General features: G+C 43.1%; 1 protein-coding gene across 1 annotated transcript in view; it reads right to left on the reverse strand.

The window, feature by feature from the left end:
• LOC103780112 (pappalysin-1-like) overlaps nucleotides 1–18,407 on the reverse strand; it is a gene marked incomplete at both ends in the record, with an annotated part of 40,697 nt that overhangs the window by 19,686 nt on the left and 2,604 nt on the right. Inside the window, 3 exons of the mRNA XM_008947761.1 lie at nucleotides 5,230–5,351; nucleotides 11,815–12,007; nucleotides 16,032–16,325. Of these exons, the coding sequence (XP_008946009.1) occupies nucleotides 5,230–5,351; nucleotides 11,815–12,007; nucleotides 16,032–16,325 (609 nt within the window). The remainder of the gene's footprint in view (nucleotides 1–5,229; nucleotides 5,352–11,814; nucleotides 12,008–16,031; nucleotides 16,326–18,407) is intronic.

Here is an 18,407-nt window from a genome sequence, read left to right on the forward strand (position 1 = left end):
TTTTTTTTTTGGAGGCACATGGAGCACAGGTCTGAGTTCTCTTTGCACTCGTTGGGATGAAACAACAGGCACTTGTACTTTTACATTTCTCACCGTTGGCTATGTTCAACTACACGGGAGGTATTACTAAAAACTAATGAAAGCCACAATGCTTGCTGGGCTCCCAAATACTATGGTAACATTACAATTTGGCACGGAGTCACGGACTGCAAGATCCAGAGAGGTCAGATGGGTGGAACAGTTGGTAACAGAATCCAGTGAGAGCTATAAATTCCCTCTTCCTTCCCAAATAATCACAAGGCAGCAAGCAGGATAGGGAGAAGACAAAGTACAGAAAAGAAAAAGGGGAAAAGTAAAGATAAAGAAAGGTAATGAGAGGAGAGAAAAGGAGAAGGCAAAGTGAAAAAAAAAAAAAAAAAAGAAAAAAGAGAGCACAGCTGTTTGCACCAGAGGAAGAAAGTGAGATAAAGGATAAAGCACTGGGCAAACATGAGCAAACAGGACGTCGCTACTAATTTGAAGAGAAAAGGGCAATGTGTGAAGGTTATTGTTATTGTCTGTGATCCAGTCAAGTGTTAGAAATGTGCCTCTTCTGTCAAGGATAAACAGCACAGGGAATTCTCATGTTCATCCCACATGAAGCCAGATGCAGCATATCTCTCCTGGTATCTGAGGCTGCCCTCCCCAACCACCCAATGGTCCTGCAGATGCACCACTTTTAACACTTCTCCTTCACCCACACACACCCATAGCCCTCCTCTCCTCCTCGCCTGCCACAGAGCAGCGGGAATGCCACTAACCTCAGCATCTGGAAAGACCACAGCAATGATAGATTTTGAAGAAAGCCAGAGTTCCATTTAACACGCTCAAGTTTTTTTCTCCCTGGCAAGCTTGCAAGTACTGTGGATAATCATTCTGAGTAGTGAATACCCCATTCGACTCACGTTATCTCACAACAGTTGTTGCCATCTGCATGTGCTTGGCTGGACCCTCTGATGACTCTCACAGGCTCACAGCAAGCTCCTGACTGCAGCCCTAAGAAGGCTGCTTTTAACCCTAATATCTCAGAGGGCTTTGGAAAGATCTGTCAATCTTGTTGCTGCCATCTCACAGATAAGATGTGGCACTTTACAACATGGTTTAGTGGTTATGGTAGTGTTGGGTTGATGGTTGAACTTGATGATCTTAAAAGTCTTTTCCAACCTTAATGGTTCTATGATTCTATAGGAAAAGGGAGTTGATCGATGGCTTACAGCCTAGTATGTCTTCAAAAGTGTTCCCCACTTGGGTTCCTGCAAATTCACCTCTGCCAGTTCAAAGCCTCTGTAAGACTTAGTAAATAAACCTATACATTTTGGTAAAACAGGGTGTGATCCCTGGAGTTACATGAATTGGACTCAGCCTCCAGGGAGTTTAATGCAGATCCTTACCCCAAAAATGGGCATATGAATGCAGTAATCCATAAATTAAAAACCTCAATGAAGTTGAGAGAAAGAAACCCTTTCTTAAATATCATCAAACACTTACCCGTGGGTAACAAACATTCATTTAATTGTGGAAGAGGACAGAAACCTTATTCCATGTAACTCTAGATATCTAGAGATGTGCAAATGCTATGAAAATTACAAATATTTGGACATAAAAAGAAATGGTGGAGCAGTTATTCTGCCCCTGTTCACTCAGGTTCTGAAAACCCTTTGGTTTATAAGATTGCTAGCAAGATTGGTCATAGAATAGCACCTCATACAACCTCCTGTCTAACCTAACACAAAACGTGACTGTGAGGTCTGTGAGGATAAGCTAAATCCCACCTCCTGGTGAGAGAGCAGGGATGGCAGAATTGGAGAAAGCCTTCCCCTAAAATGTTAGCCACAACCACAGCCTGGTGTGCCAGCACAAGCCTTCACCACACAGTGAAGTGCTGTGATGAATGTCCCTCCATTGCCTGTAGACACGGACAGAGACTTGACACACTTGCATGGGGAGGCCAGCTGGGATCAGCAGCCTGTGGGGATCCAGCTGCTGCCACAGCTACAATTCACCTGCCACATTTCTTAGGTGGTCAAGACAAAGGAACCATCCAGTGGGACTCTAATGTCCAACTGAGACAATTCCACTTGCAAATACAGAACGAAACACTCTCGAGTGAAGTATCGACCACTGGGAAAGTCAGGGCACTAGAGCAGCCTAAGGCAGCAAGATTTTTTATTATATTCTCACACTTCCCTTAGTCAACAGTGAGCCAGGCAGCAGCAATTGGCTGACACAGGCATGCATTGCACAGTAAGCAAAGGTACTTACTTGAGTTTGAGCCAAAATCACCTTTCATATGTAAAAAACCCCTTTGACTGAGTTGTGGAGGTGCTGTAAGTTTTGTTTATCTACCTGGTGTTGCTGGTGAGAATCCAGGCAGGCTAGAGCTTCCTTGCTCTATGGCAAAGGCAAAGAGTAAATCAGAACTGTCTCATCTCCAGTGCCTACCCACAAGCACTGCCAAGGAGCACACAGCCCCTCCTGCAAGGGGCACAACTGGCTGAGAAGGAATCACAGAATACCTCAGCCCAGGGGCTGAACACACAAGCAGAACACCAGGAAGGACACAGACCCCACAGCAGAGCTTTGCAATGGGCACAGCTCACGTTGTCCAGAGCACAGCTGGTGTCAGCTACCTGGGGTAGCTGCAGCATGACAATGCTGAGTCCTGAGACTCAGTCCTGAGTCCTGAGACCTCAGGAAAATTAAATCAGACCAACCAAGTTCAGAGCTGCTTCAGAGATACATGAGAAATACAGTTTTCTGCTAAGAAGCTGGATGAGGACCTCAAAACATTTTCCATGAGGGTCTTCTAAAATTTTAAAATGTCATCTCAAGTTGTTAAAACGAGCCATGTTTATGTCTCCTTTGTGTTCACTTTCCCTGAACATTCAAGCAGTGGAGATTTACACACATGAACACCTGCAGAAAGTGAATTTAAAGCTTGCATGCTTGAATATTCACAGATAGACAATTAAAGAAGCCAGACAATGATCTAACTGTGCTATTTATAAAAGCAAGTGCAAATAGGCAGAGACCCTGAATGTCAGGGAGTGTGGTAGTGATGACAGAAAATTACAGGCAACAGATACCATACACTTGGTATATTTTCTACCCTAAAGTGGAGACAACTTGCTAACGTAGTAAGAGGATAGGATTCCCAAATTTTCTTTCCAGAGCAATGGCACAACAGCAACTGAATGAGAACGATAAGGATCAGACTGCACCCTTCACAGTTAAGAACATGCAGGCACACACTGTAAGAAGAGGAAATTAAATGCAAAATGCAGCTGAGTAATAAATCTTAGAGTAGCTTAGTTTCTCTAGGAACGATGCCGCTGGCAAGATGTGTGAGATCTAGAAGTTTTCAAATCAGAGCTCGTCGGAGAAATTTTGACAGACTTGTGTACCTCAATGGAATACACAGTTCTTTCAAAAGCAGAACTCTTTGCAAAACTGGCTTCGTTTGGCCAAAATTTTAGTGTGGAAGAGAATATGGGAAGAAAGTTCTAACAATATTGGAACGTTGTGTTCTGCCATTTTTGGAAGAAATTGTTTCACTTTTGCACTTTTGATATTAAAAGTTGCCTTTGCCCTAGATTATAAACTAAAAGGGGATATTTTCAAATGTCATCATTTAACTGAAGTTCATGAAAGAGGAATTATATGAGCTACACAAAACATTTTGGCCAGCCCCAAACACTTTTTGGTTTTAATTTTCCTTCACGGAGAATTTCAAAAGTTTCAGGTTTTGTTCCAAATGAAACCAAGTTTCAAAGTCTTGTAATCCTTGGCTTAGTAGAAATTCCAGCTTCTACCCTGCACTACTGTGGCAAATGATCCAAACTGTGCTAATCCTGTTCGCTCGATCATCCAGCCACGCTCAGAGCTGGAGCACTGCTGCCTCTGTCAAAGCTCTTGAACACCCACCCAAGGGGCAGGGGCACTCATGGCTGTACCTGGTAGCCTTGGCCCTTGGATGTCCAGATTGGTAGGGTCCTCTGGCAAGGGGGTTGGACTAAATGATCTTTTGAGGTCCCTTCCAACCCCTAACATTCTGTGAATCTGTGGGGTGAGTTGGAGTGAACCATAATCTCCACTGGCCCCCCACCCAGGGACACAGGTGTGCAGGTCAGAGGACACTTGCCCACACATGTTGTCTCACCATGCAGTGGGGATGCAGCTTGCTGCACATGCTGACCTTAGGACCAGGGAGGGCTCCTGGGTGCCAGCACTGCACAGATCACCATATTAACTTACAAATCATCTTCCTTGTGGAACAACGCCCACGTACTCCAGCTGCAGGACAGAGAAGCCCTTAATGTAAGGATGTATTTGTACAATGGTTTTGCAAAATCCAGGGACTGGCCTTTGAGTCACCAAGCCCACCTGTGTGTTTACAGTGAAGTCTGGGTCCAGAGTGTGCTGCTCCCAAAGGAACAGCTCATGATGGCCAGACTGAAATAGCATTCTGCTCTTCCCAAACCATAGTTTGTGATTGCTGACCTCTGCCTGGTATAAACTTAAATATGCTCTATGGCATCCACCTACTTAAGTAATGGAAGGTACATATAGAGGAGAATTAGTGGTGGAAATCTAATGGCATTGTACAACCATCTCTGCAGACCATTATCCTGCCAATATGCTCCAAGAGAAGCAATAGGAATGTCTTGCAAAACACCCTGAACTAGAAAAGGCTTGACATAGTCACCTGCTCTCATGCTGCAGAGCACTTGCCCACAGGGCAATCTCCTGTCAGCCTGTCTGCTGGTGCAGCCCACTACTATTCAACACCAGAGAAGGCAGCAGAAATCGGGTCCCAATAAATAACATGCAATTCCTCACTTGCAGAGTTGGAGTAGAAGGAGTCAACATTTCCCTTCATTAATTCATCTGGCAGATGTGGATGGTCAGCATTTCTAGGCACTCCACTGTTTTCTGAAATTCAGGTTCAACTTCCAGAACTCATTTAATTCATAGGGAAGATCAGGACACAGGGGTCAAAATTCATGTACTTCAGCCAGTGGCATTACTTCAGGGCACAGTGTATTCATCTGTCCTCTAGTTTTGTTCATGCTACCTACAGGTAAGATCAATCACTCTCTCCCAGACTTTCCCATTTTGTCTTTGTGACTCTCCTTTTGCTCTGGCCCATCTTCTCCCCACCATGTCTTTGTCCCCAGCCCTGCAACTCACCTTCTGCTTCCCGTGGGCTCCAGTGCCCCGAGGGATCACAGGGCATCGGAGAAGAGGCGCTGAAGGCGTATTGCACCAGGACTCTTCCTTCCACACACAGATCACATGCTGATCCCACTTCTCTAGGAGGCCAGGAAAACAGGAAAACACACCAACTTAGTAACAGCTGAATGAGCTGCTTATTCAACTATATTAAAAGCAATAAGACTTAGAATTCAGTTCCACTTAACCCTGTTTTCTCAAGGCACAGACAAGAGTGTTTTCTGATGCTGACCTTCTGTAGGTCTGGGCTAGCAGGTTGTGTAGACAGCATCTCTGAGTCCACTACCCAACACAAAACAACAGCAAACTGTGAAATCATGCTCAGCTATAACTTTTTCTTCCCCCCTCCCGCTCCACAACTGCATCAAACCCTGACAAAAGAATATGTGATGCTTAGTGGTTAGAACACAGAAACTGTCCTCAGGAGGTATGAGATCTATTTCTGCTCCCACCATGGATGTATTGCTTGAACTTGTAGCATCTTGAGGATTGTGAAGGCCTTGAGCTTACTGGTCTTTAGAGGAGAGGGTGAAGTCCCAGGCTCTAAGAAGAACAGACAGATGTGCTCTGTGAAGCACAGCTTTGCTAAGGATGCAAGGACCTGCTTTTGGAGGGGTGTCACAGATCACTGTAAGCCGGGAAAAATGGTGAGTTATGAACATACAGAAAAGAACATGCCCTTAATCTCTTTCTCAAGGGAAACCTTCAGCTTTGGCACCAGTGGATGACTCTTTCTGAACTGGAATGTCTTATGGCTCCATGCCATCAGATGGCATGGCACTAAGACAGGCACTTCACTGTCCCATGCCAACGTTACTTCACCTACACAATACATCTAATACCAGCTACTATCAATAAAAAACTATCAGCAGAAGTGAAACATGGACATTTTTTTGGACATGAAAATCCAGTTAAACATCAATTCACAAATATTTTTACTAATACATTCACAGGATCAGGATTTAAGCTGGTGTAGACTGGAATAACTCCAATGTCTTCCATAACATGAAGCTGATTTATACCAGCTGAAGATGCAACTCACAGTTCAGCTCTAAGTTCCTTGGGGTCACAAAATTTGGAACTGTGTGTGTGACCCAGAATGTGTAGTTACTCATCCCAGTAAGTTGCTTAATACTCAGAATTCACTGTTCTCCTTGAAGGAACACTGCCCATTCGAAATGAAAGGAGAAAAAGAAATATTTTAAAGATTAAATACACCTAGGAAAGGACAGAAGTTTTAAGCAAACAATTTGTAACACATAGTGTACTTTAAACTACCCAAGTAAGTATGGATTGAGTCATCAATTACTATAATCAGCTATGTAAATTTTCAAATCTCCCATTGCACGATTTCTTTCGGTTTCTTTGCAAAGGGTGTTGTCATCCTCAGGCAGAACTTATTTTGGATCCTCAGCGAGCACAGCAGGACTGTAAATCTACTCTCACAGCAATCCTGGGCTGTGCCATCTCCTTCCCCTTTGCTGGTAAGGACGACACATGCTCAGCTGCCTCACAGCTTAGCATCTCCCATTTGTTGACAGATGTCTATTTGAAAGTCAGCTTTCTGTTGGCTCAATTAGGCAGAAGCAGGGACTGTCAACAGGGGGACATGGAATGAAACTGGTGGTAAAACTTGTCTCCTTTTCAAGATGACCCACAGCCACCCCTGCAAAGAGCCAGTAAAAGGCTGAACTCGCAGGTGGTGCAGAAAGGGATGCACCTGCTGGAAACACCTGAAGAATAAAAGGTGGCAATGGGGTGGAATAAAAAAGAGGGAGGTAGAGGTGCCCTCTTCTTCCTTGTACAGCTCGTAGTGCTGACAATGTATAAATTTGGGCAGGTTGTGAATAACTTCTCTCTGTTTCACTTTGCCTACCTGGACTATTGGCATGATTCATTTCTCAGCTGCCTATTTAACTGTGGTTTAAGTGTCCAATTCAGCTTGCCTAAATAATACATTAAAATAAAAATAAATAAATAAATAAATAAAAATCCAAGAAAAGGCACTGAGAAATAAAAGGATAGAATTATTGTGCAGTAGTTGTTTTTCAGACACATCCACCAGCCGTCAGGATAGAAGTCCCTGCAATAACTATCTTTCAGATTCTCTGCAAAGAGGCTCCTGCATTAGCCCTTGGTCCTGGATGAGAACAGGGCTCTGAAAGCCAGGTTTCCACAATTAGAACTGCTTTTTACTCAAATTAGCAGCTATACAATTTCATCACAGGCTGCCATGGTGGAAAAAACTGTAGGTTTATGGACAAACATTTCCTTTCACCAGCAAGGACTTGGAGGTAAGAGAAATCACAAGGAGCATCATGTGGGAAAGGCTATGAGCAAACTTTCTCTTTTTACTTTTCCAGTTTGAGAGCCAAACTCAACCCTGATGTAACTCTACTGGCTGAAAGGAGTTACACACAGAGGATGACTCCTGGGTTAAAGATTTTGGTCTGTGGACTTTTGCATACAAATCCTACAAACATCCATGAATGTCAAAACTAATTATGGAATCACATTTACAGGCTTATGAAAATCTATGCCAGATCCTTACACCTTATGCAGCCACTGACATCAAGACAAAATGAGCGTAAATTGGTTCAAAACACCATTAATTAGGAACGATAGCATATTTGACACCTTATACACCAGTGCACATGACTCCCCAAAGTGCAGGGTAATGGAAAATCTAGACTTCTCTGTTTTCTAATAAGCCAAGTACTGGGGAAATTCCAGGTTATGAAGTTCAGAGGGCAGGAGGAATTCATTCCTACAGCATGATATTTCAGTGAAGTGGATTCAAAAATCTAAAGATTACTAGTGAAAAACAGACAGTTCTCTTCAGGGCCAGCACCAGTTCAGTGAGCAACTCAAAACTAGTAAAAATCTGTCATTCCTTTCAGCAAAGAGTGCCTGTTTTCAGACTAAATTGGATCTGCTTACTTGAAATTCAGAACTGGTGCTCTCCCCTCCAAGGCACTGAAACTTTCCAGCAAGGTTTAAACAAGCCATTATCAAGCCCAGCCATCTCCATGTGGGACACCATACTGACCAAAATATTTGCTTGCTAAGAACAAGATAGCATCACATTCATGGAAATTAATGCAGTCACCTCAATGAAAACTTGGAAGAGCAGATGCATTCAAAGTTTCCTGTCCAAGCAGAATTTGCTGCAGAGCCCTATTACAATAACTGTTTACATCCTGCCTACGCATATCAAACAGGAGGCTCATGAATGGATGCTTAGCGACAGCAGATGAACGCATCTAAGAGATGCAGTCAGGAAATGAACAGAGTTTTCTTTTTCTCACTTGTTTTCACTTGTTCTGTTGGCTCTGTTATTATTTTATTAGATATTATTATACGCGCATGCAACGTTTTTCAAGCTCTTTTTTTTTTAGTGGGAGGATGGACAATGGGAAGTATTCCAATTCTGTGTGTAGTAGCCACAAGAAGAAATGCTGGTTCTTGATATATTTGATTATTAGAAGTGTTTGGAAACTCAACCAGCTGTTGGAGTTCGGGGTCAGACACAAGATGGCAAATTTATGTGCAGGTAAATGACTCTTTAGAGTATTACAGCATCCATCCATTGAACGTGATAAACAGGTAGGAACAGCTCATGTAGTTACTCTTGCCGAGGTGTGAGGACATAGGGTAGCCAACCCCAAATTTACAAGAACTATGAATTATCATTATGGATCCACATAATTAATCATGTAATTCCTAGAACTGAGGCCCTAAGAGAAAAGCACTTGATGCTGTGGCACCTGTGGCAAAGCCACATCTAAGTAGGGAAAAGGCACGTGGTCTTTACCTCCATGTTTCTTCTCCCTTCAACCACAGACCAGTCAGGAGCTCACCCAGAGACACAGCCAGCCCAGTGTTATGTTTTAAAACACAAGGCTAAATTCCCCCATCCTGACTTTCATTAAGCAGAAGTCATTGCCTGTGCACAGCTCTAGAGAATAAAAGGGACATAAAAGGAACTTGAGTCATACTGTGTGCACCTACAGCAGCATCTTAATTTGGATTAGAAGTGAGCTTTTGAAGTGAAACTCTTCATCTTGCCCACTTAGAGAACTCAGAGCAGTCCTGAAGCATGGAAGCTGGACCCAGTTTTGACTGAAACCAGAGCAGAGATGTGCTCCAAGACCACACCTGATGTGCTCCAATGATGTCATGGGGCCAGGATAGAGCTGGGCTGAAACACCCACCCCTAAACCTCTACAGTGTTGACGTCAGGTCTTCATTAACAACTGTTTTGAGCTAGAGATCTACTTATATTGGACCACAGTACTTGCTAATGTAGCCAGAGCCATTCATCCTTTTAAGGCCCTTTTACACTGTCAAAACAGCATGGAAGGGGCCTCTGTGCATTCGAAACCAAGCCCAAGGCTCTTGCAGCTGAGTATCAGTCTTCTGTTTTTTACATGAATAGTCCCATTGAAGTGAATGAGTTTATTCACTCAAGTGAGGCAAGTAAAATTTGGGCCATGGTGTGCACTTTGTGTAAAAATATCTGCAAAGATTTACAGTATTCCCACACACAGATAAGATTATACTTGGCCAATTTTACCTCCTACTTGTCTTGCACAGTGACCCAATTTTCCAAATTGATACAGACATGTATCTGTAACTGAGCAGCGCTGGGCACATCGAGGCTGGAAGTTCAGCACGTGAGCTTTTCCAGGATTAGTCACTGTTAGACTACTATCTCCCTTGTTTTGATTAATCTATCAGAAATTCGGGCATGTTTTAGACAGGATCACTTCCATATTTCAGCAAAATTTTTTAAATGGTCACAGCAACATTTCTGGATCCGTTAGCTCTGGGAATCTCGTTTTAACAAGGAATTGGACTCAAACTACTTGAGGCTGTCTCTTTAAATCTCTTCAGTAATACTGAGCTCAGGTTTGAAAACCCAGAGGACTTTTTTTTTTTTTTTTCCTAGAAAATCACTATTTATTTAACATATGATAACTTTGTTATGAAATTTTAGATTTAGCAGGCTATCCACTGTATGTTATTTAAGAAGCAACTAACTAGAGGTTATTAAGAACATATTGATTGAGTTATGAGAAATATGTAATAAAGACATATTTGGTTACATAACAATTAACTCTGCATCAACGTGTTTTAAGAGGCAGATGGTATTTATTTAACACACAATAAGTATCTCCTGAAATCTAAATTAAATTGGAGAAACTTAATTTACCTAAAAATGAATATGGGCTAAAAAAATCTGATTTTATTTTCAGAACTTCATAGAAGTCCTTTTCACACATAAGGAATTAAAGGAGTCAGTTGCAAAACTGCAATTAAAGCAAACACAGTTCAGGGCATAAGACCTCTTTTTATCAGCTCCTAATATGATTTGATTGCCCTGCCCATACTAATCTGCAATAAAGGTGGAAAATCTCATGTGAAAATAACAGCTATCTGCCTACTCAGTTAAAATGCAGGCTGGCCACTGGAATGACCATGGTGTCCTAGCAGTGCTGGAAGGAGTTTCATCTCTGATGGAGGCAGTGGCTTTCAAGGTGCTCTCACTGAACAAAGCAGCAGTGCTGAGACAGCTTTTTGGGTGCTAATATGCTTGTAAATTTGGCCTCCTGTGATACGAACTGCTACAGTCCTGAAGGACACTCAAACTTTGTTCTCTATAAAATAACAAAGCAAAAAGCAGGGAAGAAATACAAAGAGGGAAGGTGAGTTAATAGTAATGCAAGAAGGTCACTCATTTAGGAAGGTCTCTTCCAAGCTCATCCAAGCACTGCGTAGGAGTATTTAGATGAACTACCCAGCTGCTCAGGTCATCCTGGGGTAACGTTGCTCCAGCTATGAGCTGCAGTGTGGTGCAGCTCTTGTCTAGAGCCCTACATCCATTTCATTTTTTGTTATGGGTACCACATAGCTGCACGCCTACCAGACATAACACACACGTGTCCTGACCTACATGCTCTGCTCAGGGTGCAGCAAGATGACATTTGCACGATATTCAGGGGTTTAGGTCTTTGACTCTGCCTCGCTCAACTCCCACCTCAGACCTGCAGCTCAGGTGAGGAGGCAGTTTTTGTCCCTGGCCCTGCCACCTTCTTTCCCTGTGTGACTCCACTGCCCATGAGCTCTGTGTGGTCACAGGGGTAGAAGAAAGATTCGCTTTGTCCTTGCAAAGACAACGTGCAAGAGGAGGAGGGGGGAACGTGCAGGCAGAGCTGAAGCCCACAGGTATTTGTGAGCAGCAATAACAGTGGGAATCACAAGGCCAGAATCATTGATTGAAAATTCCTCCCATAACATATGGAAAAAGATTTGCCCTTTACGTGGCAAATCAATGGCCCTCAACCGAGTGCTACAGGCTGAGAAAGGAAGAGCAGAAAACAGATCAATAACCTCCTCAGTAGGAACCAATTTAGGAAAGAGCCTTAATCCAGACTGAGCACAGCACGTGACAAAGCTGCACTCCTGGATTGAGGCCTCGGGTTGTTTCCTGTTCCCTTTCCATTCAATTCAGTGTGAGGGTACAGAGCAGCGTGTGATCACCTTTCAAAGAAGTGGCCATCAATGGGTGGAAACCACTCCAGGGTGACAGAGGTGGAGGTCCGAGCCACAATCTGGGGGGCAATTGCAACAGGAGCCGGTTTCTTCGTGGGCTGCCAGCTCTGATAGACGAGGTCCAAGTAGCAATGCATCCTGGCCACTTGGTTGGGTGTGAAGGAGTCGGTGCAGTCGTCATCTGAAATTAAAGTAGAAGCCACATCAGCCACCCAGGAGATAAGCTGAGAGCAAACTAGAGAAGTACAACCCAGAGAATGGGAGATTCTTGCAAGGGTGGGGACGATTTCTCCCAGCAATCAACAGTTGATGGCTTGTGAACAAATTAGTGCAATCATCAGTTGTGGAGGTAGGTGAAAGGAAACAAAAGTTAAAAGGGAAAAATAAATCAATAAATGTTCCCTCCCTCTGGTCCAGGATACACATGAAGCACCTAGAGGTCATCCCTAGATGAGCCAGAGACACATGGAGATGAAGAAACAGAAAGCCTCAGGGCAGCACCTTCTGGTCAGAATTGGGGCTACCAGTGGAACTGTGGGCTTAGAAGAATTTCAAGTCTAAAAGAGTATCTCAGAGAAGGGAAAAGGGCAAAGGACAAGTAGTGTTAGGATAAAGCACTGGCTGAGATTCATGCAAACTGTGTGCAATAGATGGGCAGGCTTCTTACATTAAAAGAACACAGAATTAAAAATATTTACATATTTAAAAGTTCTTAAATTTTCTAATGAATAAATTAAAATATTCTGAAAGTTCAATTAAAAAAAATTACAAACAATGATTAAAAGTGGAAACTTTTCATGCAGTAAACTAACATTATTTCTCTTTAAAATATCCCCCATTACCATGATGATGGTAACCCCTGTCTGAACTTTTCCTGAGCATTTTAAATATTTTTTTTTTCCACTCAAAATGGAGCAATCACTTTCCTGAATGATTTCCCATAAATATCCACTCCTCATTTCTTCTGTTTTTGCCAAACATGATTTGGCAAGAGGAACACATCTAGTGCCCTCTGAACACCAACCAACTTTACAACTACAATGCCCCAGAGAAGTAGAAAATGACTATTTCTCTATTGTGCAGATCACAGAAGGAATAAATATGTTGTGCAAAGCCAGCCAGAAAAGCTACACTGAAGATCTTGAACCATTTTTTTTCTGATACTCTTCCCATCAGATGAAAAGCTCTTGAAAAGACAGAGTGTTTCTTCACATGTGCCTGCAGAGCTCGTAGCCCAGTGAAGCTCAGTCCCAGATGGGACCTCTGCACGCTGCTGTGACACAAACAACAATGACAGTTTTGCACAGGTCAAGTAATACATTTTTCTGGGAAGATGCAGGTCACCAAAGGCTGCTCAGAGAGTCGCTTGCGTGCGTGTACGTTGGCAGTTCAATATTGCCATAGCGGCACTCGATGCTCTGCTGTCTCCAAGCCCGTGCCCTGAGGAACTCCAGAGGAACGAAAAAATCTGAATTTGTTCTAAAGAGAAGTGTGAATTCACCGGCTAATTTAAAACCTTACCACATCTTCCCAGAGATGCAAACAAAAGGAGACAGCTTCGGGTGGGATCCTGCTCAAATTACAGCCCCAAATGTTGTCCTACCACAGTAGGGACATGTCAGTTCACATGTTCTCCTGTGGCTCTCCTAATTCCACTGAACAGTGAAGCTCCTCTCATCAAACATGCACAACAGATAGACAGACACCACCAGCTTGAAAATCTCTACAAATCCCCATGGGTATGCAGAAAGCTACTTTAATATGACATCTCTGGATTTCCTCAATAATTCTCAATGGTCTATCCCTGAGCATGCTGTAAAAGCCATAAATATTCTTCACGGAAGCCCAGAAGGAGACAAAGGCCCTTAATAGGCATCATAAAGGAACAATAAAATATATATAGGACAAAGCAGTGAGACAATGGCACAGGAGAAAGATGACCTGCATTCTCAATCTGTTTAAACATCAGCACAGGCTGTGTCCTGGGGGAGGGGATGGGAGGAGAGGTTGGGGAGAAAGGTATTCCACTTGAGCACTTGATTTCAAGAAATGTTCAAGCTCCTCAGTTTCAGTAATAATTAGAGACATTCAAAAGACTTTGCTGGGATGAATATTCCAACAGAATTCAGAGGCAGAGTTCCTGCTGATTTCATGAAGAGTCATCTAAAAGGCTTATCTTTTTATTTGGGAACACCATGGCTATTCAAACTTGTAAAAATAATTTACAAGTCTAATTTCTCACACTTCTTGGTCTTCTGGACATCTCAACTCAATATTTCAAGGGAAAGAAAAGTGCTCTGCTATAGAGGTGGGAGGAACTGGACAGATGGATGTTAGAGATAAAGACAGAGAGACAAACAATATGATCAAGCTGTAGAGAAGCAGCAAAACAGAAAGGCAAGAAAGGCAATGTTTGGAACTGCATGACCTCAAACTAGATGTTTCAAAGGTATTTCTACAGCAATTTGATATCCTGATATATTTTTATTCCACTGGCAACAACAGAAAAGCAAACAGATTCATGCATGAGCTCTAGAGATACCTATCATATCCCTTCACTTAATTTTTCAAGGAAAAAAAAAAGGGAATTCTGCTCATCACACTGGCACATACGTAGCTCCCAGGAGCAGATAGATATCTCTGTGGTCTGTCTCTCTCAGCTCTCCAGAGAACTGGCAAGGCAAGTTCTATTTGGAAGAAGAGATCTCAGCATTATGAAACAAGCAGGCTCCACCCGTTGCCACATACAAACATGCAGATTTGGTGGAGGGCTATTGCCATCTGAAGAGGCACGGGCTGATCTGGGTGGTTACCAGAAGGCTCTATCACGCAGCGGGACGCCGCCCTACCGCACGCACAAAAGCGCACAGCACACTGAGGAGCTGACTCAGAGCAGGGGTGTTTGTCCCTGAAAACACCCTCTAAACAAACAGAAAAATAAACAGAAATCCAAGCATCACTTTTAGCTAGTGCCATGAAGGACATAAAAGCATCTCTGTTATAAATCACTGCAATCTGTGCCCCAGCTGACATTAAACACTTTGCTTCTCTACAGTTTTATCACAGAATAAGCACTCCTATGACCTTTTGAGTGGGCAATCTGTGTTTCTGTCTGGAGTATAAAAGTGCCCTTCAGTGGCTAGAAGTACACTGGTCACCTTTAAAATGCTGTTGGTGCTGTCAGCTCAGTGTCACAGACCTTCATCACAGCTAGACCCTGTGACCCCAAATAAGGAGAAACACGAGCTAAGGTATCCCCTGTTCATTCTGAGAAATAGCAGAGGATCCTCCAGCTCCCCTTGAACTTCCAGAGATGCAGCAAGGAGCCCACCCTTATCCAATGGGCAAGGGTCACAGGAGCTCATGCCCTCTGCCATGCACTCGGTTGGTAGGAGTGCCACAAGTGCACCCCTGAGTAACACCACGGTGTCTACAGAAGCCTGCAGTTACAAGATCAAGCTTTTGCTTAAGCAGCTTATTTCTCTTGGAGGGGTTGTTTAACTGCACTGATAACTGCCTTTAACTGCCCTTTTCGTTGCACTCCCAGCACAAACCAGCACAGCACACTGGTAGTCTTTGACCAGAAGAGCAATCCTGATCCAGGGAACATCCTAGTACTCACACTGATGATCTCTCCACAAAGATGTGAGTAGTTCCAGCTGAGCCACGGTGACTCCAAATCAAACAACTAACATATTGGAACAGACACCTGGAGGCATGAGTAGTGCTTCATTAGATATCTACTATCACAGGACATCCTACAGCCTTGGTGATATCAATATTCATCTGATGTTCAAGGTCTCCTTGGGAGAGAATAAACAGTCTCTGAACTATATATTTTTTTTTATTTTTTTTTTTCCAAGGAAGTCCTCAAAGATCAGACATCCAGATCCCAGGGAAATAGGGTGTCAAATTTGCTGTAGAGCCTTTAGAAACTGTTTTCTCGTTTCTTCCCTCCCCCAAACCTTCTGCCTGGTCTTCACATGAAACTCTGTAAAGAAAAGAAAAACTGCCAAAAAAGAACAGGAGATCTAGAAGGGATTCCTGAGGCCACCAGTTTTGATTCCGCATAAATTGGTCTTAGACCAATGGACACACACATAAAGCCCCACATGAAATGGACTGTAGAAATCAGAGGTCGTGCTGCTACTCTTTGGTCTTGCCCAACCACAGACACCACCAGCAAACCGAGGACACCCAAGTACCTGCGTAGCTCATGAAGTTACTGAAAGGCGTGTTTAGGAAACTGTGAAACCCGCAGGTGTCGTTGCCAGGCCCAGGATCCCCACACAGCTTGTGCTTGGGAGCAGGGTTGGTGTCACTACAGAGGTCCCCAGTCTCGAAGGAGGGCTCTGTTTCCATGCACGGGTCGCTGCAGGAGAGGATCTCAGAGATTCCCCGGAAGACATGGTAGAGCCCCAGGCTGTGCCCAATTTCGTGGATCATTGTGTGGGTGTGGCCAGGGATTCCATAGAAGGAGGGATTCAGCACAATGCCACCTGCAAGAGGAAAGGAGAATAGCTTCTATGTTTGCCTGATCTTCCTCAGAACAGCGAGGGAAAGGAAGACAACCTTAAGGGCAGTTCTACTGGCAGTTAGTTGGATCCTCTAGAGCATAGGTTGCTTTTTGCACAATCAGACACACTTCTTGCTCAGAGACACTGCACAGTGAGGCTTAATCTTGATGTGGAGCTCTAAGGATGAGGAATTGTGGGACAGAGCCCAGTGTCCTAAACCAAAACCACAATGTCAGTCGGTGTTCAACTGCATATGCTCAATCTGGTTTGTTAACTTAGAGAAAAATCTTAAGTTTAACTACTTTGTACTATGCAATTTCAAATAATGTGGTTAAAAAGAATGATCCTGCTCATATAACATAAACAAAGGATTTGATACCAAGAGCCCAACAAAACATACTTGGAGTGCTTGCTCTCTGTATATTACTGCACCAGGTAAAGATGTAACAGAAGCTTATTAACTTCTGAAACGCCCTAAATATTGCAGTAGGTTGCACTAATATTTGCAAACTAATAGCTGGACAAAGAGAACAGAATACACCCAAGGCTGGAGCAGTTTTTGCAGGGTGTGCTCTGATCATACAGACAGCTTTGAAGGAACTGTCAGAAACACGCTCTGTTCACATACCCAGACAAGCTTAGTTTGATCTGAACTGCACAGTCCACTGATGAATATGCATAAGTCTAATGTGTCAAAAAAACATGAAATCCTGGAATGTGATAATTCCAACAGAACCACATGGCTGTTAAATGTGCACAAAGAAAATCAACAATGATTTTTTTTTGTTGTATGAATTATGGGATATGTAGATAAGCAAATAGTAAATTAGTGAGGATTTACAGTATATTGAATTAATCATAAGAATTATTTTTTTAGCTCAGCTAGATGTACCTCTGGATTTATGGTTTGCTTCATATTTTCTTTAGCTAGCTTGTTGACCTCAACTTTTCCAAGCCTTTTATTTAAAACTCTTTGTGTATACTGCCTACCATGAGAATGGGAGACTGCTTTGTGAAAGTTATACTGGGAAAATAAATCTTGGATGTGGTACACTAATAATTTAGTGACAATGAGGAGAGAAAAGGTTTTGGCAGGAGAAACTTTATCAGTGGCTGGAGGGTAGGGGGAAAGAGAAAAACGGGTTTTTATCAGTGGCTGGAGGGTAGGGAAGATGAGATCACTGGTTTCTGATGCACCACAGACACTTTTTTCTCAACTGCCTGGAGACTTGGTTGCAATAACCATGGAATTAGAGGCAAAGACAAACCAAGAAGATCTTAAGAAATCATCTAAACTCCAATCTCAAACAACTCATGACCAGTTAGGTCTGTACTGTCCCTCACATATACTGGCCTAGTATCTCTTCACAGCCCCTGATGTCATGACTCACCCAGCAATCAACTTCCACACTACGTATCCTTACGGCTGCAAGGATTTTACTCACATCTAACCTGAATTGATTTTTCAGCAATTTAAGTTCATGACTTCAAGTCCTGCCTCAGATGGATATGAAGAACAGAAGATTTCTCTCCCCTTTCATCAGCTTTTATGAGACTGTCATCATCCCCACTTTAAGCTCTCTTCCTTCAGCCTGGATAACTGTAATCCATTCAGCCTTTCCTTGTAGTTCGTTTTTCTAGACCTCCCTGAGTGTTCTCCTTTGGTTTTCCTGGTTGTCTCACGTTTTCCTCCAAGTACAGTGTCTAAACACAACAGATTCCAGATGAAATGTTTTCAGTGCTGAAGGGAGAGGAAGGGCCACTTCAGATGTCCTGCATCAACAGCAACAGAGCAAAGACTTGTCCTTTGTGCACGGGCACGTGTGCCTACATGTGCACAGTGGAGAGCAGTCACGTGGGCATGTACAAATACAGACATAGTCTTAAAAAAAATGAACTGAGAATTTAAATACAGACAAAAAAGAGTGAATAAAGTCAAACCAAGAGACAACATCACACCTCTTCTGCCACATGGAGCATCTGCACATCCTTTTCACAGCATGGAACTGCTCCTTAGTCTAGTTCTCCACAATCCCAGTTAATTGTAGACAGCCCTACTGGTAT

The sequence above is a fragment of the Merops nubicus genome, unplaced genomic scaffold, assembly GCF_000691845.1.
Source record: "Merops nubicus isolate BGI_N331 unplaced genomic scaffold, ASM69184v1 scaffold20019, whole genome shotgun sequence".
NCBI classification, from domain to species: Eukaryota; Metazoa; Chordata; class Aves; order Coraciiformes; family Meropidae; genus Merops; species Merops nubicus.